Below are 27644 nucleotides of genomic sequence, written 5' to 3' on the forward strand. Positions count from 1 at the left end.
TTGGCAAACGAGAGAGCTCAGACCAGGTTCTAAGAAGGTACCTGCCACTCCGCTCCCACCAAATTTATTCTGTTGGAGCACCTGGCTGGCTCAATCGGCAGACTGTGTGACTCTTGATCTTGGGGTTGTGAGTTTAAGCCTCCCATTGGGTGTAGGGATTACTTAAAAATAAAATCTTAAAAAAAAAATTTACCCTGTGGGACTGTGGGTCCAGTTTCGACTGATCTTCCACTTTTAAAAAAGAAACTGAGAATCTAGATATTTATGGGAAATATCTTGATTTTTTAATGTTAAGCTACAAATTAAAAAAAAAAATTTAAAAAGAAACAATTTTAAATGTATGCAGCCAAATAGGTTTATCTATTGGCTGGAATTGACCTTCTGGCTATCAATTTATACAATTAAATATTAAGGTTATTTCTAGCTCTAATTGCCTGCAATTCTAAACATTTGCTGGGTGAATCTTTGAGCAGATAGCTTTGACCTTTCTGGGGCTCTTTTCTTATCTGTGGAATGAGAATATTAATTCTTCTTTAGTCAATCCCACCACATTACTCTGAAACTCTATCAAGATATTAAAAATACCTTGCAAATTACAAGGCACGGCAATTATGAACAATTACCGGACCTTCAAGGGAAATGACCCAACCCAGAGAAGATAAATATCTAAGTGAAAAAGAAATGTCAGCAAGGTCTACAGGGCCTTACATGTGCATTCCAATAAACATTAGATCATACAAGCCAGAGAGAGACCTACCCTTCCATCCGGAGTCCTGGGACCAGAATAGGGTGGAGCCTCCCCCATCAGGACTGGCCAGACATCAAAAAATTCCTAGGAATGAGAAAGACAATAATTACATGTCTTGAAAATAGGTCAAAGAAAGGAGATTAAGAAAAGAAGACCCACCTATATGAGTGACCTATCACTGAAATTTGGAAGGTAGGAAGAACTCACTGAAAACTAAGCTTGGAAGGGAGGCAAAGTTCATTAGCATTAGAGGATGTTGTTAGAGGATGTTGATCATGTCTGTGCTTCAAGATATTGATGAACTAAGCCTGTCTAATCATTCAGCAACAAATAGGAGCTGAGGTGGAAAACCCTCATGCTCCCCACACTGTGGGAGGGGACATGAGAAGGAAACTGGGCTCTCTATGTCTAAGAAATTGACCTTAAGGACATGCTAAGCATGTGACAGAAGGTTTAGCTAAAACGATGTTCTCTGCAGCATCATTTATAATAGTGAAAAGTTAGGCACAACCTAAGTGTCCAACTAAGAGGGGACATATTAGACAATTATGGTCTATCTATTAACAGTAATGCTACAGACGTCTATATGTTGGTTAAAAAGAAGCCCTTGTCGCACTGATGAGTGAGAAATGTGAGGTGACAAAAAATATAGATCACAGAACCCCAATGCTTAACTATACACAGAAAATGCTCTCAAAGAATTCACAACAAAGTATCAAAAACTGGTTTTCTCTGGGTAATTGCAGTGAGACTCTATTTAGCAATTTTTTGTAATAAAATTAATCGCTTTTGGAATCAGGGAAAAAAATACCTTGCCTAAATAAGAAAGAAAAAATGATGGTGCCAAATATGGACATATAGACCCACATCTGGGCTCCAACAAGAAAGGATGACACCCTTGAGACAACTTTTAAAGATACAGGCAGGAAAGAGAAAGGGCCAGCTAAGGCATTGTATGGGCACACAGCCTCAGAAGAAGAAATTCACTGGGACACCGCACGAGCTCTTCCCTGCCACTTGTCTACTGGTTTTCCTGGGCCTGACAGAAGAGGCCTCCATGCTTCATTGCCCTCTCTGTTCATTCATCTGTTGCTATTTAGGGATAGTGATCCATTCGTGCTGGGTCACTGTGGGTAGGATGCTAACTTCTGCTCTTGGCCTCTTTCTCATTTGGTTGGGTTACCCATTCCAACATGTAGAGCACAAGCAGAAGAAAGTCCACATGAAATTCAAACTCCATGTCCTCAAGCTTCTGTGCAGTTGGACTCTTTGTCTTGACTACACAACAGGAAGAAATTCAGTTCTGGGGAAAAATGTGCATAGGGAGACTACCTGAGCCCCACAACATGTTTGCTGCTAGATATACAGAGACGAATAAGGCAGAGTTCACACCCTGGGGGATCTTGCTGTCTCTTGGAGGAGACAACTCAAGTAACTATAGTTAGGTAGGGTAAGACAGGGTAAGAACCAAACAGTAATGGAAAAAGAACACAAATGTTAGAGGAGCCCAGAAGAAAGACAAATACATTGGGCTGACACCCTGTGTCAAACACTGAGTGGCTTTGAAGATTGTCCCAGAGAGAAGCAGTGGGCTGGGTGGAAAGTGGGGCATATTTATGCTTGCCTTGCTCGCTCTCAATCTTTCTCTTTCTTCTTTCTTCTATTTTTAAGCATCTTTATTGACAGGTAATTCATGTGCCATATAATTCACCCAGTTAAAATGTACAATTCAGTGGTTTTATTGACTTCTTTCATGTCAATAGCTCAGATAAGAGCTCTGCCTACCTTGGACCTACCTGGCAGGTCGTTAGAATGATTGTGTGCAGACCAGCCCATTTCTAACTGCTAGATTGTTCCATCTTTTGGGGATGACTAGGCAGAATATTCTTGTTTAAATGTGACTTTCCTTTTTGAGAGAGAGTTCAGAAGAAATAGAGCAGAATACAACAACACACAGCAGCCTGCACCTGAGGTCAAATTCTTTAAGGTGTGAACTGGGCACTTTTTGAATTCAACTACTCAGAAATTCCTTTTTTTTTTTTTTTTAAAGATTTTATTTATTTATTTGCGAGAGAGAATGAGAGACAGAGAGCAGGAGAGGGGGGAGGGTCAGAGGGAGAAGCAGACTCCCCGGGGAGCAGGGAGCCCGACGCGGGACCCGATCCCGGGACTCCAGGATCATGACCTGAGCCGAAGGCAGTCGCTTAACCGACTGAGCCACCCAGGCGCCCCGGAAATTCTTTTGATTACGAAAGAACCATTCATTTGTATGAATTCATTCATTTGCTACTTCCTGAAGGTGTGTCAAAGGACTTATTCCTGGACTTGGTGATATTTGGCAAAATATTTGGTTCAGAAGTATGCAAAAGTCAAATGGACATCTGCACTAGAATCAGAGGTTCCCTAACATCAGTAGATAGCCCACCTGCACCAAAATCACATAAAGAACTATATTAAAAGCAAAAATCAGAAAAATTGACCCATGAGTATATGGAAATCTGGTATATGATAAAATAGCCTATCTAAATGGTGGCATTTTAAAACAGTGAAGAAAGGATAGACTATTCTTTAACTGGAGAAAAATGAGTGAGGGATAAAATTTATCCCTACCTCAAACCATACACATTCATAATTTCAAGATGAATGAAAGATTAAAATCAGAACACATCAGATTATTTCAGATTATCTTCATCATATTAAGGCTGGGGAAGTCCTTCTTAAACAAAATCCCAAACTCGAGTGTCCAATATATACGGACACTTGATGATAGAGGTATGTTAGGGAAAGATGATATTTTCAATAGGACAGTGGAGAAAGAATGGTCTTTTCGGTAAATGGTGCTGGGTCAATTGGCTATCCATATGGAAAAAAGTTAATATTAACCCTACCTCACACTGTACATTTAAAAAATTCCAGGTAGATTATAGAGCTACATGTGAAAGTTAAAACAATGAAATTTTCGAGTTAACATAGATGAATATCTTTAATACCTTGGGGCCAGCAAAGATTTCTTAAATAGGGCACAAAAATCAATAACCATTAAAAAAAATCAATAAATTGAACTACCTTATAATTCAGAATTTACATTCACTGAAACATACTATTAAGAGAATGAATGCACAGAGTGGGAGAAGGTATTTGCAATGTGTGTATTCCACAAGGAACCCATATCTAGAATATATAAAGAATGCCTACAAATCCTAAGATTTATTTTTTTTAAATCCTAAGATTTAAAAAGACAAAAGATTTTTTAAAAATGGAGAAGAGACTTGAATAGGTACTTCTTTTGAAGATATCCGCATGGTCAATAAATGAGAAAAAATGTTCAACTTCATCAGTCATTAGGGGAATTCATGTTAATACCCAGTGAGATATCACCACATGCCCACCTGTATGGCTAAGATTAACAAGACTGGCAATACCAAGTATTGTAAGGAAACCCTCATACATTGCTAGTGGGAGTGTAAAATCATTTTGAAAATCAGATGGGCAATATCTATTAAAACCAATACCCAGAAATTCTACTCCTAGGTAAACATCTAACAGAAATGGGTACAGCTGTGTATCACAAGATATGTACTATAATATTTGTAATAGCAATATTCATAATAACCCAAACCTTAAAACTCAAATGCCCATCAACAGTAGAATGAATAAATACTTTGAGGATTATTTATATAATGGAACATTCCACAAGAATGAAGATGAATGAATGAACGCTATGTGAAGCAATAAAGACGGATCTTACAACCAAAATGTTGAGCAAAAGGAGCTAGATACAAAAGAGTATATATTTGTATGATTTTGTTTATAGGAACTTCAAAAATAGGCAAAACTAACATGGCGTTAAAGGTGAGTGCTAAAGAAGCTCTATGTAGGGTGAAAGCCGGAAAGAAGAAAGTTGCCAACTTCAGGGAATTCTCAGAAAATGCTCTCGAAGGTGGGCAGAAACCTTCCCCATGTTTGTCAAGCCTACAGCCCACCTGGGACTTCTTTAATGAACTTCCCCCTTCAGGGAGGAGGGTATGGAAGTTAACGGAAAGGGGTAAGCAAGGGGCTCCTGAGGTGTTAGTACTGTTCTATCTCTTAATCTTGGTGGTAGTTACATGGGGATGTTCACGCTGTACAAATCATTGACCTATTCACTTGCAATTAGTGCTTGCCTCTGTGTATATGTTCTATTTCAACACAAAGGCTTATTAAAAAGAATCCACGTGTACTGATGTGGAGAGCTGTTCACAAAACATTAAGTAAAAAAAAAGCGACTATCAGGAAATATGGTCTAACGTCTATTAAACAGTTCCTCAGAAGATTCTGATTCAAGTCTAGGAGCCTCTGGACTAGACCCAAGGTCTTTTCCAACTCCAGATTCTGCAATTCTTTAATCATTAAACCAAATATTTGGAGGGTCTGCATTGGTCAGTGCACCACACTCAGCAGCACAAGACCCTACAAAATGAAACTGACAGGAATCCTGGATCTTGGCTCTTTGGGGTAAGAAATCACAAATCTAGATAACTCTAGAACTCTATTCCAAGGCAGAAAATGATTAGTTGCAGGAAGCGGAGACAGGTAGAGAAAGAAAAATGGGGGGAATTGGTTGGGGAAAACCTGGCTGAAAAATACTGCAGGGGGCTGTATTTGTCTGTGTGTCCTTTGCCTCTGCAGATCTGCCCCCTGAGCATCCAAAGGGACCAGATCCAAACATCTGCCTCCACTTTAACTGCTCAGATGGGCCGTGGGCTTGACAGACCGTGAGGAAGGTTTATGCCCACCTTTGAGTGCATTTTCTGAGAATTCCTGAAGTTTTGGCAACTTTCTTCTTTCTGGCTTGCACCCTACATAGAACCTCTTTATCACTCACCTTCACCACCTCATCAAGCCTTCTCACATATGCTTTTTTCTTTTCCCACGGACCAGGGAAGACCAGGTTGTTTTCACTCACTTGTGCCCTAGGTCGACTTTTCCCCTTTAAAGGTTGGTACTCCACTCTTCAGTATGAAAGACCTGTGAAGACCTTTCGCAACCAGCCACATCCTCCCTGCCTCTTCCCTGTGAACTGAATGTGCGACACAAGTCCGGGTTCCACTGTATGTTTAACCTGTTCTTGGAGAGGTCTGTTTCTGAAGCCTTCTTACCTTCTGCTTGGTCATGTCTAAGAGCCCCACAGAATATCTGTCACAGTTGAGGAAGGCTCGGACCGTGTATAGGGCTTTGTGGAACTGCCTCTCGATGTCCGTAAGCTCTTCAAAGACTTTGCTCCCAGACCACAGCAGTATCTTAACAAAACACAAAAACAGAGTCAAAGTTTCTAAGGCACAAAGCAGCGGCTCACAATAACCCAGAGACAGAGACAGGATAATTATCCCCATTTTACAGATGGAGAAACTGAGGCCCCAGAGAGCTGAAGTAACTGACCAGCTTATATTGGGTCCAACTCTTTCTATTTCTTTCATTTCATAAATTGTTAACAAGAATAATAATAACGAACATTGAACACAAGTGCATTATCTCATTTGCTATTGACAATAATTTTTTTGAGGGTGGAACCAATCAATAATAGCCTCACTTTTCAAATGGGGGACACTGAGGCTCAGATAGAGGAAGTGATTTGCCCAGGGTCTTAGAGTTGGTAAATGACTTAATGTTGGTAAACAACTTAATCTAAATTGCCTGACTTGAAAACTGTGCATATAATCCCTCTGGGATACAGCTTTACAAACATGGCTACCTCATTAACACTGGGATGCTGGGCAGAGACTTCATGATGGTTCCCAGACACTTTTATCAACCACTGCCTTTCCAACCTGACTACATCAATGCATCAATAAAAAGACATGCCCAGTCCATTCCCTTGAGCCAAGCCCCTTACCTGGCCACGCCGAGTCTCACAGTTGTGCAGGTAACTCAGGTGGTATACCTTCATGATTAGATTTGCAAAATTGAGGTACTTGAGAAGAATCTAGAAATCAAACAGCATGAGGGGAAATAGATGAGAAGGAGAAATCCCTCCTCTGGCCACTTCTGCCATCAGCAAATATTTGAATATTTTAAAAGCAGCAGAGGCGATTTGAGCAGATGGATCATGGAATGCTGACTCATAAAATAGTGCATTGTAAGAGTGTAAAACTCATAGAATGTAGAATGTCAATGTTTATAGGACGTATTAATGAAAAATTGCTACTATTTATTGAGTTTGCAGTCCCTGTGATAAGTCATTTAGGTATGTTATCTTATCTGATCATCACAAGTACCCTGAGAGATGGATACTGTAAAATTAGGCCCATTTTACAGATAAGAAAACTGAGGCTTAGAGGTGCCTGGCTGGCTCAGTTGGTAGAGCATCTGACTCTTGATCTGAGGGTCCTGAGTTCCAGCCCCACGTTGGGTGTGGAGCCTACTTAAAACAAAAACAAAAACAAACAAACAAACAAAAAACCCCTGAGGTTTAAAGAAATTATGTAACTTTCCCAAGTCAAACATTTAGGTATTAGCAGAGCCAGGACAATTATCCCTGTACTCCTGGCTCCAGAGCCCCACATCCTAACCATTACCCTGTCCTGTCTCCCTCAGAGAGCATCACACTAATACCCTTATCTTACAGATGGGGAAGTCAAGGCCAGACCAAGTAACAAGGTTCAGGGGACTTCTTGAGCTGGGACACCTGCTGGCATGACCACCCCAGCAGTTTCTAAAGCATTCTTACCTCCTCATCTGTCTTGGTGAAGTGGGGCCCGTCCACTTTATTCACAGCCATGATTATGGCCACCACATCCTTCCCATTCATTATGGGGGAAGCCAAGATGTTCTTGGTCTGGTACTCTGTGAGGGTGTCCACGAAATCACAGAAATGCTCATCCTGAAGGAAGGCAGAGACAGGCATGGGTGAGCAGAGGAAGAGCAAAGATAGTAAAACAGCCCAGAGCCCCATGTGCCCCTGGTAGGAGGTGGGAGGAGGGGACACGCTATTATCTTTTGAAAAGAGAATGAAGTCATTTCCATGGACTTCCATTCAGCAAGGGCAATGCAATCAGGGGTGATTTCTGCCCTGGAAGCCTCCAAAATCCAGGAGGAGAAAGTCTGATTTACAATTTACCAAGGACTGTGGAGGAGATGCAAGCAAAGCTCTGTGGGGGCCTGAGGATGGGGGGGCTGACTTTGAATGGGGAGGGGGTTTAGAAATAGAAACAAGTGAAGAAAAGACTTTAGTGAGTATAATAATCACAATTGCTAGCAGGTTTCACGTGTGGTGCTTTACTTATATCAGCTCACTTTAATCCTATGAGATGGGGACTGCTGGTAGTCCATTCTCTGCAAAGGGAAACTGAGACTCCAGAATGTTAATGTGACTTGCTACGTGTATGTGTGTGTGTGTGTGTGTATGTATGACTCCAGAACCTGCCCTCAGCTCTGCTGCCTTTAAGGGAAGCCTTGGTAAGGTTAGACCTGAGTTCAGGTCATCCAACAAAAGAACTTGGTACTTCCAGCTTTTTGAGCAATTCGGTTCTAGCACCACACAATCAGTCCAATGGATATCCCTCTTTCACAGGTCTTAATGGAAGCCCCGTTGTGTGTCAGGCCTTACGCTGAGTGCTAGGGATACAAGGGAGACTAAGGCTCAGGCCAACTCATAGACAAATCAATAATAGTAATACAGGACCTAAGGCTCGGCTCAAAGCTGTGGGAGTACAGAGGAGTACACATCCCGGCACCCCACCCCTAAAGCAGCCTGGGAGGCCAGCCCAGGGCAGAAAGAGGAGACAGAGCCTGAATTGTTGTCTTAAATCCGAAAGAATCCACCTTTCTGTTTCTTGGTAGCACTATGAGTTTTCCCAACCATCGGCATTGCTTGGGACACAAGCCAGCCCAGATATGCACAGTTCATGCTGTTCTGAGAAAGGAAGTGTATTTCATAGAGGCGATTCACACAGCTTTTCTAGAATTGAGTGTGCAGAACCTTTCCCACGATAGAGAAATGCAGAGCACGATGCTCCGAATCTATGGATTTCTTCTAGTCAGGGTGGGATTAGACAGGCAACAACACTGTTGTCAGTGAAGGTGTCACAAACCAGGTGAAGGGTACAGGAATTAAGAGAAGCCTGTAGAGCTCTACTTGAACTAGCATCTGAGGATTAAGCAAAATCTCTGAAGAGGCATTAGTCATGAAGCGTTTCTATGTCATTCTCTAAGGACACTGATAAATCCCTAAACCCAGGCCTGGGTGGGGCATGCTTGGATTCATTTCATTAAGCCGTTCTGTCTTGCAATATTCACTTCTATCAAGGAAGACAATACTTGGGCCTTACCTGCCTCTGAAACAGATGTTACTAAATCCACCAGAACCCTCTTTTCCACTGAGAAGCCCCAGAACTGTCTCACAAATAATACAGCTGCCAGCTGACTGGTGTTCGCACAATCATTGCCATCCTCATACTTTCAGCATAGAAAGTATTCTACACAGCCATGTCACAGAACCTCAGGTTATCAGAAGCAGGGGGGCCTTAGAAGCCATTTAGCTCAAACTGTTTATTTTAAAGTCCTGGGAATCAGATGCCCCACTTAGGGAAAGCCCAGAGTCATTCATTCATCCAGTGAGCATTCATGGAGAGCCTTATGCCAGGCACTGTTCTAGACCCTGAGGCTGCAGCAGTGAACAAGGGAGGCTTCTCTGTAGAGGTGATGCTGAGAGCTGAAGTTTCAGGGGAGCCAGGTGGGTGGAACGCATTCTAAGCAGGGAGCACAGCGAGTGCAAAGGCCAGGAGGGGGCAGTAAGTTGGCCCATCTGAGAAACAGAAAGACCAGTGTAGCTGAAGCAGAGTGAGGGAGAGGGAGAGTGGAGGGCAAGGAAGTCCAACAGGTGGGCAGGAGCCCCATCTGGCTGAGCCTCGGAGGCCACTGTGAACAGGTTAGATTCTATTCCAATGCAATGTAAGACAGCTTCTCATTCTTGGAAATCCCAGTTCCTCTTTTCAAACCTTCATGGTGTCAAGCTCCGCTGTGTCCCATGGTGAGATTTACTGTTTATGGAACAATAATGATATACGCAGCCCCGAGCCTGATGACTTAATCTGTTATCTCATTAACTCTCACATCAGCCCTGTCACATAGAACCTTCCCTCTTCTGTAGACAACTCCCTTGCTGACAAGTGGGACAGCCATTCATTCACTGGTTTATATACTGATACACTGATTGATTGATTGATTGATTCATTGATTCATTCATATTTACTGAACACAGGCTCTGTGAAAAGCACTGGATATGCCAAGACCAATAAGAAGGAAGAGGCTGTCCTCACTGGGTTCTCACAGGATAGTGGGAACATCATGTAAAACATGAACCCACAATTCAAATCATAATGTGAAGGATGTCCCCACAGGATGGGTGAATGGGAGGGAGGGACTTGTTCTCTGAGGCTTCAGGGGGTCAATCAGTATATTATCAGTAGTTGAAGATTCTCCGAGCCTCAGTTTGCCCTTTGGTAAAATCAGAGTGTTGGACCGAGTCCTCCTTGAGGCTTCCTTCCAGGCTAGCATGCTAGGTTCCGGGTCTCACGTACAGGGAAGGACAACAGCTGTGAGAGTCTCTGGAAATGTGCTCTCAGGTTCAGTCTTCAGAAATGGGAATTGTCATGTGTTGGAAAAACTCCCTGTTCTCCTTTCCTCTCACACTAGTAACACACTCACGTCACTCTGACACCAGATATTAGGTGTCTCTCCCACACTGACCACTTCTCTGACACCAGCTGACCATCCAACAGTTCAGTTGAGTTCTGACACCATCTGTCGAGAGTCAGCGTCAGACCCTGCAGGTAAGAGTTCAATCCCACAAGACTGTCCCCACTTCAGATGCCAATCACAAGTCCAGGTTGGTCACCTATACTTCTGACAGGCTGGCTAGAGCAGGATCCCAAGACCCCCCTCCTTGGGTTCAATAATTGGCCAGAACAGCTAACAGAACTCAGGGAAATGCTTACATTTATAGGTTTATTGTATGTTAAAGGACATAATAAAAGATAAACTGTCATGTGAAGAGATACATAGGGTGAGATCCAAAAGGGTCTTGAGAGCAGGCACTTCCAGCCCCTAGAGTTGAGGTGTGCCACCCTCCTGTTACGTGCCTGTGCTCACCAACCCAGAAACTCTCTGAACCCTGTCCTTTGGGGATTTTTATGGAGCCTTCATCACATCTGCATGATTGATTACTAGCTCTATTTCCAGCCCATCTCCTGTTGTCAGAGAATGGGGAGGTGGGCTGAAAGTTCCAAGTTTCTAATCATGGCTTCATCTTTCTGGTGATTGGCTCCATCGAGGAGCCCACCAAAAGTCATCTCACAAGAACAAAAAACCATCTACCAGACAGGAAATTCCAAAGAATTTAGCAGCTCTGTGTCAGATGCTCCTATCACTTAGGAAATGGTAAGAGTCTTAAGAGTTCTGTGTCAGGAACCAGGACAAAGACCAAATAAATATTTCTTTTTATAAATCACAATATCACAGCCAACTGGCAAGGGTCATCATTTATTAATTCATGCAATAATCTGTAATGAGGACCCACTCTGTCCCAGGTGAATAAACCAGACAGGAACAGGCAGGCTTTGTGGGCTTCCTAAGGAGAAAGGATAAAGAATAAAACACACACAAATATTGAAGGGCTAGTAGGGTTGCCAGATTTAGCAAATAAACACAAGACGCCTAGTTAAACTTGAATTCCAAGTAAATACATACTTTTTAAAGTACAAGTATATCCTAAATATTGCACGGGACATACTTATACTAAAATATTGTTCTTTGTTTACCTAAAGTTTAAATTTTACTGGGAATCCTGGCTCCTAATGGCAAGTCTCCCTGAGGCGATCCCAAGGTTGAGCAGGAATTTGCTAGGACATGGGGAGTTATATTTCAACCCTGGGAAACTTCTTCATTCATGGTTTCACATTTCAAAAATCCAGTGACTGTAACCATGGCCCAAGTGTTTTGAGGGTGCTGAAGGCTATCACTTGTTGATGGTGCAGGGTCAACCCAGACCTCAGTCTATACCATCTTCCTCGTCCTTCCCCCAGCCTCCAGTCACTATCCAGAGTCCCAAGTAGAGCAAGATTCCTCAAGGAAAGGCAAACACAGGCAGATGCTGATTACCAGGGCTTGCTGGCCTGGACGAACTTCACCCTGGCCTGAGTCACCAGCCAGAGAGACTGACCCAGGCTTGAAAGCTTCCAGGGAAGCTCAGGCATTCCTTCCAGAGTGAACTTTGGGTTTGAGCAGGAAATAGCAGGCGTTCCCTTAGCATAGAGGCTCAGCAAACTCTTAGACCAGGATACGTCAGCATCAGAGCACCTGCCTACATCCTCAGTCCCTCAACACCAGGATCGAGAGAAACTCTTAGCACCTCTCTTTTGTTTTTCCCACCAACAAATTCTAAACTGAAAGCTCCAGAAGGGCAGGACTGGATTCTTCTCCAAATCCTACACTGACCTGGTACAGCAGCCATCCCTTAGAAAAGATCCTTAACAACAGAAGAGTAATAATAACAACAAGGAGTGGGAGCGGCCAATAGCAGTCACTACAATGTGCCAAGAACCTTGCTAGACGGGAAATAATTTGCTCCTTTGATCCTACAACAACACTGTGCAGTAGGTATTCTCACCCCATTTTATAAATTAGGAAGTGAGCCCAGGCAGACTCAACAATACACCAAGGCACTATTCTTAGAAAGTCACAGAGTCATGATACACACCCAGATGTGACCTCAAAGCTTAACCTCTTCATTCTCTGCTATATGATTTGGAATGACCACTAGGAAACAGCATCCAGTCCAATGCCCTCATTTTGTAGATAAGGCAGAAGTACAGAATAACAGAGCAGTGAAAAGTGTGGGCACAAGGCCAGAGTGCCTGGGTTCAAATACCTGCTCTGTCACTTTCTGTTAGAGTGGCTCTGAGCAAGTTATTAACCTTTCTGGGTTTTAGTTTCACCATCTGTGAAACAGGGATAATCTGTTACGTTATAAGACTGTGGCGATCCATGTGGGCTACAATTAAAGTCTAGAGAGAGTTGAAGGGAGAACAGACTCCAGTCTAGTTGAAAGCCCCCTGAATGCACAACCATCCTCCTACCCTTGGATGTCCAAGGGGAAACAGGGAAAGATGAGCCCCATGGGAGATCCAACCCAGTGGATTTAGAGAAAACCATCTCCCACAGAGGTCGAAGTCTGTGCTTCTTATCTTGCCAAGGAACCCAAGTCAAAAAGACAATCCGTTCAAGTTCCTGCGTTTGTGGTTTGGAAGTCCTGGCCTTGCCCTAATTCCTTGGTCACTTTGGGCAAGCCCCTTCTCGAGCTCTCCTGACTCTAGGCTCCTCAGCCATTAAATAAGGCAGATGGATGAGATAATTTCTGGAGCCTCCTCTCTCCCCTTTTAACCTTATGACTCTTAATCTGAAATAAGGCCAGAGGTAAGGCGAGCATAGTCACAAAACGTCCAGGCTGCATCTTGGAAATGCCTGAACACAGGCTCCTGGTTTGGTCAGTGCTGCTGACCAGGCTTGGGCCCTGCTATCATGGGGCAAACATTCTTTTGGGCAAGACGGGGTTAAAGGAATTGAGTATAATTACCTGATGGTGAGTCTTTTATGCCGAGTATTGACAGAGCTTCTGCTTTGTGCCACACATTTGCTAGGATAAAGTGGAGAATAAGGCAGGCATGGTCCCTGGCCCCCAGGCTTATTATGATAAATGGTTTTAGGAAGGAAACTGTGACAGAGGGATCTGGGAGGGCCTCCCGGAAGAAGTGACCTATAAGTTGAGATCCAAAGGATAACCAGGAGTTGGCCCCAGGGGCAGAGAGCCTTGGGGGGATCTGTATGAAGTGTTTTGTCCTGGTGATCAAAGAGGTCTTTATCAGAGCTGCCAGTAGAATCCCATGGAAAGCTGGACTCAGAAACAAGAGCCAAGCGCTTAACCAAGTGGTCCTATTAACATTTCCAGTAATGAAACACACCGCCATCATCTATCTTCTGATGTAATGCACAAAGATAAACACACCATCACCTCTAGGATACTCCTGATAGAAACGCACGACCTGAATCTAATCATGAAGACACAGACAAAGCCCAAATGGAGGGACACTTCTGCAAAGTATTTGGCCTGCTCTCTTCAAAAACCTCAGCATCGTGGAAAACAAGACAGGCTGAGGAACTGTTTCAGATTTGAGGGGACTAAAGAGATAGTGCTATCTGGGTGTAATTGAGGCGAATGGCAAAAACTGAATCTGCACTGTTTATCAGGTAATAGTATTGCATCAATGCTACATTTCCTGAATATGTATCCACAGTGGTGGCTACATAAGAAATGTCCTTGTTCTGGAAATACACAACACATTGTCTACTCTTGACTCCCAAATGGGTCAGAAAAAATGGAGAGATAAAACAAATGTGGCAAGGAGTGAACAACTGGTGAATCTGGATGAAAGATACATAGTTGTTTGTACTATTTTTAAACCCTTCTGTTAGGTTTGGATTTTTTCCCCAAATAAAATGTTATAAGTAAATAAATTAAGAGAAGTGCCAAACTGTGACCAGCCCAGTATTAATGGCCAGCAGCTCCCCACCCCACTTGCACCCCCCAAGACCCCAGGAATAATGCCTCCCTGCCCCCCATTCTTATGGGTAAGAGGATACCTCTTCTGTGTTGAGGACGTTGGTGACCTTTTTAGAGTACGCGACGTGACCCACCACACCCATGTCCAGGGGGAACACAATCTCCGAGTCGGGCACCACCAGGCATTCCTCAAGAACAGCATCCTTGTGGACGTTGAAGAGCCGGGTGGCTAGCTCTGCGATGCCATTTCGGGCCCTGTACATGAACAGGCTCATGCGGTCTGCCCGCAGGAGGAAGCACAGCTTCTTCATGACGTTGAAGATGCATCTCTCCGTCTGCAGATTTTCCTGGAAGTCCCGCAGGAGGTCGAAGATGATTTCACTCTCCTCCACGCTGCTCAGCGAGTGGTAGTTGCTGAAGTCCACGGCTGCCTCCTTGGCCCCCAGCAGGTCTGAGATGACCTTGGCCCGGTAGCGGAGGTTGTAGTACTGTTTGGCAAACATGATATTCGAGTCCAGGAACTTCTCCACCTGCTCCGCCGTCACCTCGCCCATGGCTGGAATCCCACTGGCTACTTCGGTGGAGAAGTAGCTCCAGCTGGCCTTCCCAGGGAAGGTTTATAGTTCGTGGCAAGACGGAGTCGGGAGGTGTTTCGTGTCAAGCTGGGCTTCTATGGGTCTGGCCTGTGGATCTCGCCGCTATGGCTGCAGAGGGGAAGGAGAGAGCTCGGGAGATTAAATCATTAATATTCCCCGAGAGCAAGGATTATGAGGATCAGAAGGTTCCAGATGCCGCCAGGCCCCAGATGGGAGAAGGTGAGAGTTTCCTTTTCACCTTGGCCTGAGAGCTGAGAAGGGATTTCTAGACAGAGCAGGAGGTGGGCAAAACTAAAAACAATCCCCAAGCAGAGACTGCCGAACGGGCAGCGCAGGGACGACCCGCTACTGTAGGTGTGTTTTTCTTCAACGTTTGACACAGAAGACTACCTACGCTGTTTAGGAGATTTGTTCAGCTGCTCTTGGAGAATCGGAAGATCTAACAACTCTGGGCCCACTTTCCTCCCTGGCAGGCATGGCTAGAGCTGAGAGGGACTGCCTGCCCGGCTCCCAGCCCCTCCCCCCACCCTTCTGTGCCCCCTTTCCCAGGGCCTCCCCAGAACGGCCTCACCGCGCATGCTCACCATTCAGCCTGCTTCCTTGTGTGCATTACAGGTCTGGCACCTACCGGCCCGATTTCAGAATCTGCCTCAAAGTCTTTCCCAGCTTTAGAAGTCAACGACCCTTAGGCGCCTGGGTGGCTCAGATGGTTAAGCGTCTGCCTTCAGCTCAGGTCATGATCCCAGGGTCCTGGGATCGAGTCCCGCATCGGGCTCTCTGCTCCTTGGGAGCCTGCTTCTCCCTCTGCCTCTCTGTCTCTCATGAATAAAAAAAAAGGAAATATTAAAAAAAAAAAAAAAGTCAACGACCCTTTAATTTTAGAATTCCAGCGGCCCTCCTAAAAATAACACCGTTGGGGCGCCTGGGTGGCTCAGTCCTTAAGCGTCTGCCTTCGGCTCAGGGTTCGAGCCCCGCATCGGGCTCCCTGCTCGGCAGGAAGCCTGCTTCTCCCTCTCCCACTCCCCCTGCTTGTGTTCCCTCTCTCGCTGTGTCTCTCTCTGTCAAATAAATAAATAAAAATCTTAAAACAACAACAACACTGTTCACATTTTTTCTTTTATGACAAAAATACATGTTCACTGTAGAAAATACACAAAGATCATTAAAATCACCCATAATCTTGCTACTCAGAGGTAACCTTTAAGGAGCATTTTTGTTTCTGTCCTTTCTGTAGAGGCTTGCTTTTAAAATCTGTTTCCCTTAAACCTCCCTCCCCCACCGCCCCCATCTTTCTCTTGGCACTTTAATGTGGTTTTTTCTGGATACAATCTGTATCTTTTTGGATTGTCAGTCAGAAATGCACACATAGTGTAGCTGCTATCGGCTCTTTTTGAATCTTGAAATACCAGAATCTTCCCTGAAGTACCCTCTAGTACACTAGGGGAGGAGAACATTTTCTTTCTGATGAAATGTACTTTTCATTTCCGTGAATATACCTGTGAAAGCCTGGTGTCTCTATGTTGTAAATACTGTGGAATGCAGGCTAATAGACTGTTGCTGGCACCCTGAAATTTGCAAATGAACTTCAAGGGAAAGTAGATTACTTCCTTTATTGTAGTGTGTCGTAAAGTCTTAAGAGTATTGTGCCCAATCAGCACCGTGCACACAGGTGACTCCTTGGCCTGGGAGGCCATGCAGCAACCTGAATTTCTACATTCTCACCATAAATAACGTGAGCCCTCTGTCTGGAATGCTCTTCCCCAGCTCTCTGCACACCAGCTCCTTCTCAGCCTCAAGGTCGCAACTCAAGCTAGTAATCCCTTGTCACCTTATCCGGAGTAGTACCCTCTCCAGGTCCTGCCTGTCACATCATCCTATTTATTTCTTCTGTTGCATTTATTACTATTAGAAATGATCTTGTTTGTTTTTCGTTTCTTTGTCTGTTGTTTGTCTTCACATCTGTACTGTGAGTTGCATGAGGTGGGGACCTGCCAGGGCTGATTCCCTAGGCCTTGCAGTGCTGCCTGGCACATTCTTGATGCTCAGTAAAATAATTGTCTTAATTGTAAGTCTGGAATGGTTAATTTCATATGCCAACTTGACAGGGTAAGGGATACGCAGATAGCTGGTAAAACATTACTTCCTGGTGTGTCTATGAGGGTGTTTTTATAAGAGACTGTCATTTGAATCAGTAGGGTAAATAACGCAGATCACCCTCATTAGCGTAGGTGGGCCTCATCCAATCAGTAGAGGGCCTCACTAGAATAGAAAGGTGGAGGAAGGGTGAATGTGCCCTCTGCCTAAACTGGGACATCCCATCTTCTCCTGCCCTTGGATGTTGGCACCCCTGGTCCTCAGATTCAGACCAGGACTTACACCTTTGGCCCCCTGGTTCTCAGGCCTTTGGATGCAGACTGAATTATACCAGTGGATTTCCTGCTTCTCCAGTTTGCAGACGGCAGATTGTGGGACTTCTCCATAACCACGTGAGCCAATTCTCTAGAGAACCCTGACTCATACAAAATAAAAACCCCTATATATTCTTGAGTACAATTTAGAAAAGACAAGAAGACACAAAGGAAAGATATTGAAATTAAATGTAATCCCAGATATTACCATTGCAATATTTTTTGGATATTTTTAAATATATGGAATATATAAATATATATTCTCCAGGAAAATATTAAAATATATATTATTTATAAGATTTAATATATATTTTAAAGATTTAGGTATAAATATAAAGAATACATACATATTGTCAACCTTGACACTGTCAACATTTTGGGCCCAGTAACTCTTTGTCATGGAGACTGTCTTATATATTGTAGCATGTTCAGCAACATCCCTGGCCTCCACCTACTAGACTAGAATTCTTCAAGTTGTGACAACCAAAAATGAATCTGGACATTTCCAAATGTCCCCTGGGGTCAAAACCACCTCTGTTGAGGGCGCCTGGGTGGCTCAGTTGGTTAAGCGACTGCCTTCGGCTCAGGTCATGATCCTGGAGTCCCTGGATCGAGTCCCGCATCGGGCTCCCTGCTCGGCAGGGAGTCTGCTTTGCCCTCTGACCCTCCCCCCTCTCATGTGCTCTCTCTCTCTCGTTCTCTCTCTCTCAAATAAATAAATAAAATCTTTAAAAAAAAAAAAAAAAGAACCACCTCTGTTGAGAACCACTGCTCTACAGTTAGACATGTAGGTTGTTTGTAATTTTCTAGTATTATAAACAATGCTGTAATGAACATCATTATATTTCTTAGTAAAAATACCTAGAAGTGCGATCCTGGGCCAAAGAGCTCACAGCTCTCTAATCATTTGGATAAATAATGCTACTTTTGCTCTCCAAGGCTATACCAGAGTATATGAGACTGTTCTTACCCCCACTCCTCCCCTCAGAAGGTAAGCAATTTTTCTTAATCCTGGCATTAACGCAGAATGTGGCCCTAATACTCTTTCTGCCGTGTTTTTCACAATTTTTCAACAAGAACTCTAAGCTCCCCTCTAGAGGATCCAGGGAGGAGGACAGAAGTATAGGTTATTATGAGAAAGCCATACCCAGGGACGCCTGGGTGGCTCAGTCGTTAAGCGTCTGCCTTCGGCTCAGGTCATAATCCCAGGGTCCTGGGATCAAGCCCCGCATCAAGCTCCCTGCTCAGCGGGAAGCCTGTTCTCCCTCTCCCACTCCCCTTGCTTGTGTTCTCTCTCTCACTGTGTCTCTCTCTCTGTCAAAAAAATAAATGTTCATTCTTTCTGGTTTTTGCACCTTCATTCTTGCTGTGCCTCTGCCTGTCCCTTCCACCCAGTCCAAATGCCATTCCTTCCATGGATTCTTCGATGCCCCAACTAAACTCTTTTCCTATTTGGAACCCACAAGCTATTGGTTTCCTTCCATTTCAATGGGAGTTTCTACATTCTAGGCTATATTACTTCTGCACATCTGTTCTCTCATCAAACTCAAGCTCTTTGAAGATAGAAGTAAAACTTTATTTTTTCTTAAAATCTCCAAAAAAGCCCAGCCGAGGTGCTTTCTCATAATATACCAACTAGGCTTAGTTGCAACTGGCTTAGGAAGCAACTGTTCTGCAAGAAATCTACTTTTACCTCATTTTTCAGTATGCCAGAATGAGGAAATCAAGCCTGTTGAAAAATTTCAGTTCTAATTGTTGGGTAGGTACAGATCAGCTTATATTTGCAGCAGGTGACCTCCTAACTTGCTTGTAGGCCTGATTTCAGATATCAGCGGAAGGAAATCTGAAGTTTCTTTCACTGGGAACAGGGGCTATTAGTAGGGTTAGGAAAAATTTTTCTCTGTAGTCTAGTCTAAAAAAGAAACACATACTAGAAAGAAGAAAACAGGACTCTAGGCCCAGAATGCCACTGATTCATTCTGTGACCTTGAAAAAGTCCTGTCTTCTCTCAAGGTTTTGTTGATTTCCCTATCCATAAAACATCTAATAATGTGTCCCAAATACTCCAGGATCCATGACTCCAGATGGGCTCAGAGTGAGGGAGGACTGGCCAGGAATGGCTGATCGATCCATTCCTGACCACAAGCCTTGCTAGAGGATTCTTCTGAAACAATAGCTGGAACTATTTACTTAGAATAATCTCTACTCCAAGATCCACATTTCATGGGGGAAGAAAGTGAAAAGTTTTGAAAGGTTAGGTGACTCGTCATAGGTGACTTAAAATTTTTTGAAATTGAGATATAATTCATAAAAATTCACCATTTTAAAGTGTACAATTCAGTGGTTTTTAGTATATTTGTTATGGTATGCCATGGCTAATCTACTTTCTCATCTCTTGGTGACCACTAAGCTATTTTCTCTAATGGTTTGTCTCTTCTGGACATTTTATATAAATGGAATTATACAATATGTGGCCCTTTGTGTCCAACTACTTTCACTTAGCCTAATGTTTTCAAGGTTCAACCATGGTATAGCGTGTATCAGAACTCCATTTCTCTTTACGGCTAAATAATGTTCCACTGTATAGATACACACACACACACACACACACACATATATATATATATATATATATATACATATTTTGTTTATCCATTTATTAGGTTTTTTAAAATCTATTTATTAGTTGATGGACATTGGGGTTATTTTCACTTTGTGGCTGTTATGAACATCCACGCACAAGTCTTTATAGGGACATATATTTTCAATTCTATTGGGTATATACTCAGGAGTATAATTGCTGGGTCCATAGGTGATTTTAAGACTCTGAGTTTGGAGGTAAAAGGGGGGAATAAGGAACGAAATAGGACAAAGCAAGGAACCAACTGGGTCAAGAAGAGGCATTTCTGGAAAGGTGTTTTGTGAGGCACTTTTTTGGAGAGACTAGGACTCTGAAATTCAGGACCTACTTGAATGGGGATGGTTGGCATATTCGTGCCACAAATTCCAGTGCTGGGTGAAAGGTCTCCACAGGCTCCCCACCATTCATCCCTCTTGTACATAGCAAGAGTGAAGGAACCATGGATATTCCATTGAGAGGAAGCTCTGAAAGGCTGTTGGGAGTGGAGAGTGTGCCAGTTTGTTCAGAGAGGATCCAGTTAGTAGGACAGAAGTATAGGTTATTATAAGAAGGCCATACCCAGGGACGCCTGGATGGCTCAGTCGTTGAGCGTCTGCCTTCGGCTCAGGTCATGATCCCAGGGTCCTGGGATCGAGCCCCGCATCGAGCTCCCTCCTCCGCGGGAGGCCTGCTTCTCCCTCTCCCGCTCCCCCTGCTTGTGTTCCCTCTCTCACTGTGTCTCTCTCTGTCAAAAAAATAAATAAAATCTTTAAAAAAGAAAAGAAAAGGAAGGCAATACCCAGAGTGCTTAAGAGGTGGAGCTCAGGAGTCAGATCTGGGACTGACCCCTGGGCCTGTCATTTACTATTTGTGTAAATGATTCAATTTCTCCTGGACCTCACTTTGCTTATCTGTAAAATTAGAATGCTTTTACATGGCTGTTGTGGAGATTGAGAAAGTTTATAGTACAGTGCCAAGGTATGTATTAACCAGTGCATATTAAGTTGAACCCTATGAAATTGCCCCTATTTGACTATTTTTGTCCTGCACAAACAGCAATTTCATAGGGTTCAATTTAATAGCAGTTATCCAACCCCCATTAGTTGTCATAACGTCCAGAGATGGATTACCTTGAAGATAGTGCACTCCCTTGTCATTGAAGATATGCACGCTGAGGACTTGGCAAAGAGGTTTCAAACACCAGCATTAGGAAGATGAGTCTGGGGCTAGCAAGTCAGTAGGGAAGCTGTTGCAATCCTCCCAGAGGAAAGGAACGAGTCTAGGATGGGGGTTGAGAGAGTAAAAAGAAGGGAGTGGGCATAGAAGCAAGAAGAAGAGTGTAGAAGACATCCTGACTGACTAGGAAAGAGAGACACGGGAAAGAGTGGGGTAGGCCAGGGTAATTCGTGTGCTATTGGGGCCCTGTAAGAAATTCGGCACTGAGTAGCCCCCTTCAGCACATGTCACTGGTGTCCAGTGTTGACTTAGTCTCCATTTCCTGGTTGAAGGCCTTTCCTCTCCTGGCTTGCCAAACCCCATGTCCTAGGTGAAGCCACAAAAGAGAAGGCAGTTCCTTGGCTCCATCCTTATAATTGCTGAAACAGTCTGGTTGGTTTCCACCCTCGTTTATACTTACCTTGGCTCACTCCCTTGTTTCACTTGTACTTACCCTTGACCTACAGTTGTTATCAGTTCCTAACTGTCCAGTCATCTGCTGACTAAATAACTTTATTCAACTACTTGGGTTACCTGTTGATCTGTCTCCGAAACTTGGCTAGTCTGTGATGTTCTCCTTGTTTGACTTTGAGGGTCTAATATGGGTCAATGGATGAGCCTGGTAGAAGTTTGTCCTAAGTGCATTTTAAACTTCTGTGCATTTTCCTAGAGCTCAGATTCTGAAAGGGATCTGTAACTCAAAAATACTTAGGAACTCTGGGGAATCCTGAAAAGAGAGGTAAAATTAAGTCCTAAATACCTGCCCTGTGACCACAGCAGTAGAAAGGCAATAGGCAGGAGAATACACCTGGGCTTTGGATCCAGAATGGGTTGAGTTTGAATCCTCATCCTATCATTCACAAACTTTGACATTTGGCAGATTACTTAATCTCTGGTCCCAATATTCTCATTTGCAGTTTGTGGATAACAATGATACCTGCAGAGCTGTTGTGAGGATTGGAGGCGGTGATCCTACTGGTTAATGGCCAGTTCCCAATAAATGTAACCTTTAATAATGACAATGTAAGTGGAGTATGAGGCAGTGGTTTTTGTAGAAAGCAGAAGTAATGCAAATATACCTATTTTCCTATTCTTTTTTTTAAAACAAAAACTCTTATTTTTCTCTTTATAAAGTTATACATCTTGGTGTTATAGGAAATTGAGAAAATACAGGCAAATAAAAAGAAGAGAACGGTTACCACCCAGAGAGACATTTTGATGTACATCCTTCTTTTCTAATCATAAGTTTTATAACAGAACTGTGATGATATAATATGCATTTTGTTTGTTTAATAATATACGTAAACATCTTTCTGTGGCATTAAATATTCTTCTTTAATGACCTCCTTGACTTCCACTGAGTGGCTGAATCGTAACTTGTTTAACATATTTCTAGCTGTTGGTTATTTAGGTTGTTCCTAATTTTTTGGTACTCTCAATGAATATTTGTGTAGTGAAATCTTTGCATACTTACTTGGTTATTTTCTTACCCTGTTATTAAAAAACTTGCCCCAAAAGACAGAACGATTTCACTACTAATCTTTGAAGATGTTGCCTTGGCTATCCCAAAATACAAGAGTTTAAGTAATGAAATAATGGGAAAGTCAATATTTTTTTTTAAAGATTTTATTTATTTATTTGAGAGAGAGAGAATGAGAGAGAGCACATGAGAGCGGGGAGGGTCAGAGGGAGAAGCAGACTCCCTGCCAAGCAGGGAGCCCGATGCGGGACTCAATCCAGGGACTCCAGGATCATGACCTGAGCCAAAGGCAGTCGCTTAACCAACTGAGCCACCCAGGCGTCCCTGGGAAAGTCAATATTTTAATGCTAAGATCATGTTCTATTTTGAATGACTGTCTCCCATAGCACCTGGCACATACTCATGAAGGAACAAATCTGGGAATCTGGAGCTTGTAATTGCTGGGACAAGTCAAATAACAGATCACTTTCTGTACCTAAATATTTGTAGAAAAAGTGACTTGTGTTCCTTCACCCTGGTTAAGAGTCACATGCTTTTTCTTTCTCCAAATTAAATGTTCTATGTTCCAAGCCTCCATCCCACAGTGCTGGCAAGATAATTGAGACTCGTGCCCCACCCCAGGTTCATGTGAAGGCCTGTTGGTGTAACTCAGTGCAGCCGGGGAACAGCCCTCTGGCCTTTTGTTCACACTGATACCATAAATGTGCCCCTCATTCAGGTTGGTATGGCCCGGGAAAGGCCAACCGTTCTGCTCTTCACAGGGGTTCAGAGGTCCTCCAGCCTCCCAGGGCAACCCATATGGTTGCCTGCCCAGGGCAGAGAGAGGCCCAGATCCTCGCCACTCAAACGTCCTGCAAAGCCTAGCCCATGGCTCAACCTTGGGGAGGTTTTCAAAAATCTTCTTTCCTCCTGACTATTTGGCTCTCCATTCTTTCCTCATCTGGGACAGTTCAGCATAATTTCCCTCAAAGGCCCAAAGTGGAAGGGGATCTCTTCTTGAGCCTGAGAATGGTTACTTCCAGTCCTGCCACACAGTGGCCCTGAGGGGTGAGTGATCAAAAGACCAAGCCCCTTCTAAGGAGTGGGGATAGGGGGCAGAGGGAAAACATCTATAAAATTTCAAAGGATCCTTTGTAATATTAAAAGAATGGAAACAACATAAATGTCCCCCAGTGCTTACATAAATGACAGTGCACCCAAACGTTGGAATACTATTCAGTTGCTGTGACCAAAGATGACCACAATATTTCCCATCCCACAGGTCCTTCTTACAATGTAACTTTGACATCTCTGCCATGGAGATTTGGGGTCTATTGCCCTCCCCTTGAAATCAGTCAGGCTTTTTCTCTTTCTTTTCTTTTTTCTTTCTTTCTTTTTCTTCCTTCCTTCCTTCCTTTCTTTCTTTCTTTTCTTTCTTTCTCTTTCCTTCCTTCCTTCCTTCCTTCCTTCCTTCTTCCTTCCTTCCTTTCTTTCTTTCTTTCTTTCTTTCCTTCCTTTCTTTCTTGTAGGCACCATGCCCAGCATGGAGCCCAACGTGGGGCTTGAACTCAAGACCCTGAGATCAAGACCTGAGCTGAAATCAAAAGTCAGATGAACTGACTGAGCCACCCAGGTGGGACCCCTTGGTCAGGCATTTATGACTTTCAACCAACTAAGTGCAATAGAAGTGAAGCTATGTGCCTTTCGAGGCTGGATTGTAAAAGACTTTACAGGGTCCTCTTTGTTTGCTGGAACACTGGCTCTTGAAGTCCTTAGCTGTCATTTAAGCACAGACTGCTCTGAGACTGCCATGGTGTGAGGAAGCTCAAACTAGCCCACACAGAGAGTCACGAGGAGAGGGCCAGACAGCCTTCAGCTGCTTCATTCCCATGCCCTGTCCCCACCCTGGCCACTCTCTGACTGTAGGTCTATGAGACACCACCCAGTCAAGCTCTTAGCAAATTCCTGACCCACAGAAACTGCAAATTAGCAAAATGATAACTGTTGTTTTAAGCCACTGAGTTTTGGAGTGATTTGTTACTCAGCAATAGATAGCCAGAAAGGAGCTCTTTCTGCACTGATATGGAACAGCCTTCAACTGTTCATTTGTAAAAAATGTAAAATAGTGTATATTGTATGTCCCTTTTGTTTAAAGAGATATAGTCTTGTATCTGCGTAGATCACTGGTTTGCCAACCCTCTGTGTGCATTAGAATCTCCTGGGGGGCTTTTAAAAATATCAATGCCTGAGCCCACTCTACTCGAATTCAATTGATCATAATATCTGGGAAGGGGACCCAAACATTGTTATCTTTTAAAAGTTCTCCAGGAGATTCTGGTGGGTAGCCAGGACTGAGAACTGTTGGTATAGAATAACCAGAAGGTAACACAAGAAACTGGTGCTGTGTTTGCTTCCAGAAGGAACAATGGGGTAAGAATGGATAGTGTGGGAGACTTACTTTTCATCCTAAACTTTTTGATCTTTTAAATTTACTTGTACATGTTACCAGTTTTCAAGAACAATCAAATTTAAAAAAAAAAAAAGAAAAAAGTAAAACACCCATAGCAGTGAAAATAAATCAGAATAGCAAATTGGGAATAGTCTATTCCATAATGGGAGTCAGCCTGGGACCCACTAGAGCAAGGCCTCAGAGCAAGTGACCTGTCCTACCTGGGAAGTGTGGCTGGTCAGCAAGTGCTGCAGAGGTAATTCCTCAAGTGGCCTCTCACCTGAAATGACTTACCTCTTGGCCCACAACACCCCCACTTTAGTTACTCTTTGGAAAGTGGTTGGGGACAGAGTAATGGCTATAATATGCGACCCTCCAGCTACCAGCACCTCTGTGAACTCTGAGACCAACAGGAGGGAAAATGCCCAGGCTTACATGGCTTCTGGCTGGCTGGGCGGCTGACCTGCTGTTATTGAGGAAAAGCAGATTAGCAGGGATTTGGTTATCTGTTTCACCTCTTAGATACCTGCAGCAGGGGCCTAGAGCATTGATGAAGGTAAGGTAGGAATGGCAGACCCAAGTCTGCTTCCAGGGGCCCCTTGGGATGTGTGTGTGGGGAGGCAGAGAGGCCCACTGCATTAAATAGCAGTTGGAGATGCTGAACTGGGAGGGAGAGAGGCACCAATGACTTGCCTAAAGCTCCTCTCTAGCACCTTCCCCTTGCATTGGGTCAGTGCCACAGGTTCTTGGGTTTTGGCATCTGGCAGCTCTCAGTTTGAAAATTCACCTCTGTCCCACCTCAAAATCCACTTCTGGCTAGTTGCATGACCTCTTAAGTAACTTAATATTCTGACCTTCAGCTTCCTCATCTGTAATGTGGATTGAAAAGCATGAAATAAGAGAAAGAAAATCATAGCCATTATTAAATTATTAAATAGACACCAGTTTTCATTGGTGTCTATTACATGCAAGGATGCAGGGTGGATTCTTACATTTGACCAACACAATGGGTGTAGTGGTTAAGAGTGGGCTTTGCCATCAGATGTAACCGGGTTAAAATCATATTACTGTCACTTACTAACTGGGACCTTGGGCAAGTCACCTAACATCTCTGAGTCTCATTTCCTCACCTATAAAGGGAGCATCATAACATAGCACCTCCTTGAAAGCTGCTATTAGGATTAAATTAAATAATGAATGTGAACAGTTTTGTGCATCCAGAAATATACATCCAGAAATCAGCATCTGTTGCCACTGTATGTTTTGCAGGCCTACAGGGAGTTGGCAAAGTACTTTACACTCACTGTCTTACTTGACCATCTCCAGGTCTAGGAGGGAGGGGCACATTAGGTGTGGGGGGTGGGGGTGGGGCATCAACTACCTTTGGAGAAATGAGAACACTGATGGCTACTGACTTATCTCCAGTCACAAGGGACAGCATCAGGAGTAGAACCCAGGTGTTCTGATTCCCAATATGGCTTGTGACTTCTGGAAGCTCTGGATCTGATGGTTAACAGAAACTTGAGGATCATCTCTAGACAAGAAATGGAATTCCTTAAAATTACTGTGAAGAGGTTCACTGGAAAGGGAAGGAAAGGAAGTTAACCATTTTGCTTCTTTCACAGGTGCTCTTGACCTTCCACTCCCATCCCTTCCCCGCTCCCGCCGGCTATAAACAAGAGGAAGAAAGAATGAATAAACATGTATTCAGTATCAGAGAGGGCCCAGTTAGGGGGCAGATCATTAAAGCAGGATGACACGGTAGGATGTGACTGGCAGGGTAGGTAGGCCTCTGTGGGGAGAGAGAATGGGCTTTTAGTTTACGACCTGAGACTAGAAAGAAACCAGGCATTAGGAACCAGTGTTCGGGTCCCAAAAGAGAACAAGCTTGGCGGGCAAAGGAGGCCAGGATGGGTGGAGAGCAGAGAGGGAAAGACAGATGTCCGGTGAGGAGAAAGGCGCCGGGGCCCAGAGCATTCAGGGCCTCAAAAGAATAGGGAGGAATTTGATTTTATCTATATATAAATGTCAAGACAACCCACTGATGATTTTAAACGAGGTTGGAATTATATTTCATATTTATTCTTACATTTTTATTCACATGTTAAAAGGCAACTCTGGCTATTGGGACCTTCAGTGGAGAGTAGGTTACACTGAGGGCAAAATCCCCTAATTTCCCAGCTGACCTTTCCCCATTCTGGGCCTTCATTCCCCATCTACAAGGCGGGGGTGGGAGGGAATGGGGTTCCAAGGAATCAGCGATCAAGACCTTGCCCTCACGCAAACGCAGAACACTTAACAGCCCTAGACAGAACGCTTCCGGATTTCTCCTGACACTTTTTCCTCCCTACGCTTTCAGAGTTAAGGCGGAAAACCGGCAATAACTCCTCGCAGCTGCGATCGGAGGAGGAATCGCCCTAAGAATCTGGGACTCGTGGCTCCGCTGCCCAGGGCAGCCAATGGTGAGGAGGAGAGCAGCCAGGGGGGCGGTACCCCCGCGGGCCGGGCCGAGTCATTGGCTGGCGGCCGCGTCGCTCGCCGACGGGGCTACGTGA

At 43.9% G+C, this 27644-nt stretch overlaps 1 protein-coding gene across 1 annotated transcript in view; it reads right to left on the bottom strand.

The window, feature by feature from the left end:
- PDE6A (phosphodiesterase 6A) overlaps positions 1-14944 on the bottom strand; it is a 57480-nt gene extending 42536 nt beyond the window's left edge. The window contains exons 1-5 of the mRNA XM_081826172.1: positions 14423-14944; positions 7455-7607; positions 6621-6710; positions 5887-6027; positions 758-832 (exon numbers count right to left, since the gene is read on the bottom strand). Of these exons, the coding sequence (XP_081682298.1) occupies positions 758-832; positions 5887-6027; positions 6621-6710; positions 7455-7607; positions 14423-14896 (933 nt within the window). The 5' untranslated portion in view covers positions 14897-14944. The remainder of the gene's footprint in view (positions 1-757; positions 833-5886; positions 6028-6620; positions 6711-7454; positions 7608-14422) is intronic.
- Positions 14945-27644: the final 12700 nt, after the last annotated feature.

This window comes from Leptonychotes weddellii, chromosome 7 (assembly GCF_054177405.1).
Source record: "Leptonychotes weddellii isolate Sample4059 chromosome 7, ASM5417740v2, whole genome shotgun sequence".
In the NCBI taxonomy this organism is placed as follows: Eukaryota; Metazoa; Chordata; class Mammalia; order Carnivora; family Phocidae; genus Leptonychotes; species Leptonychotes weddellii.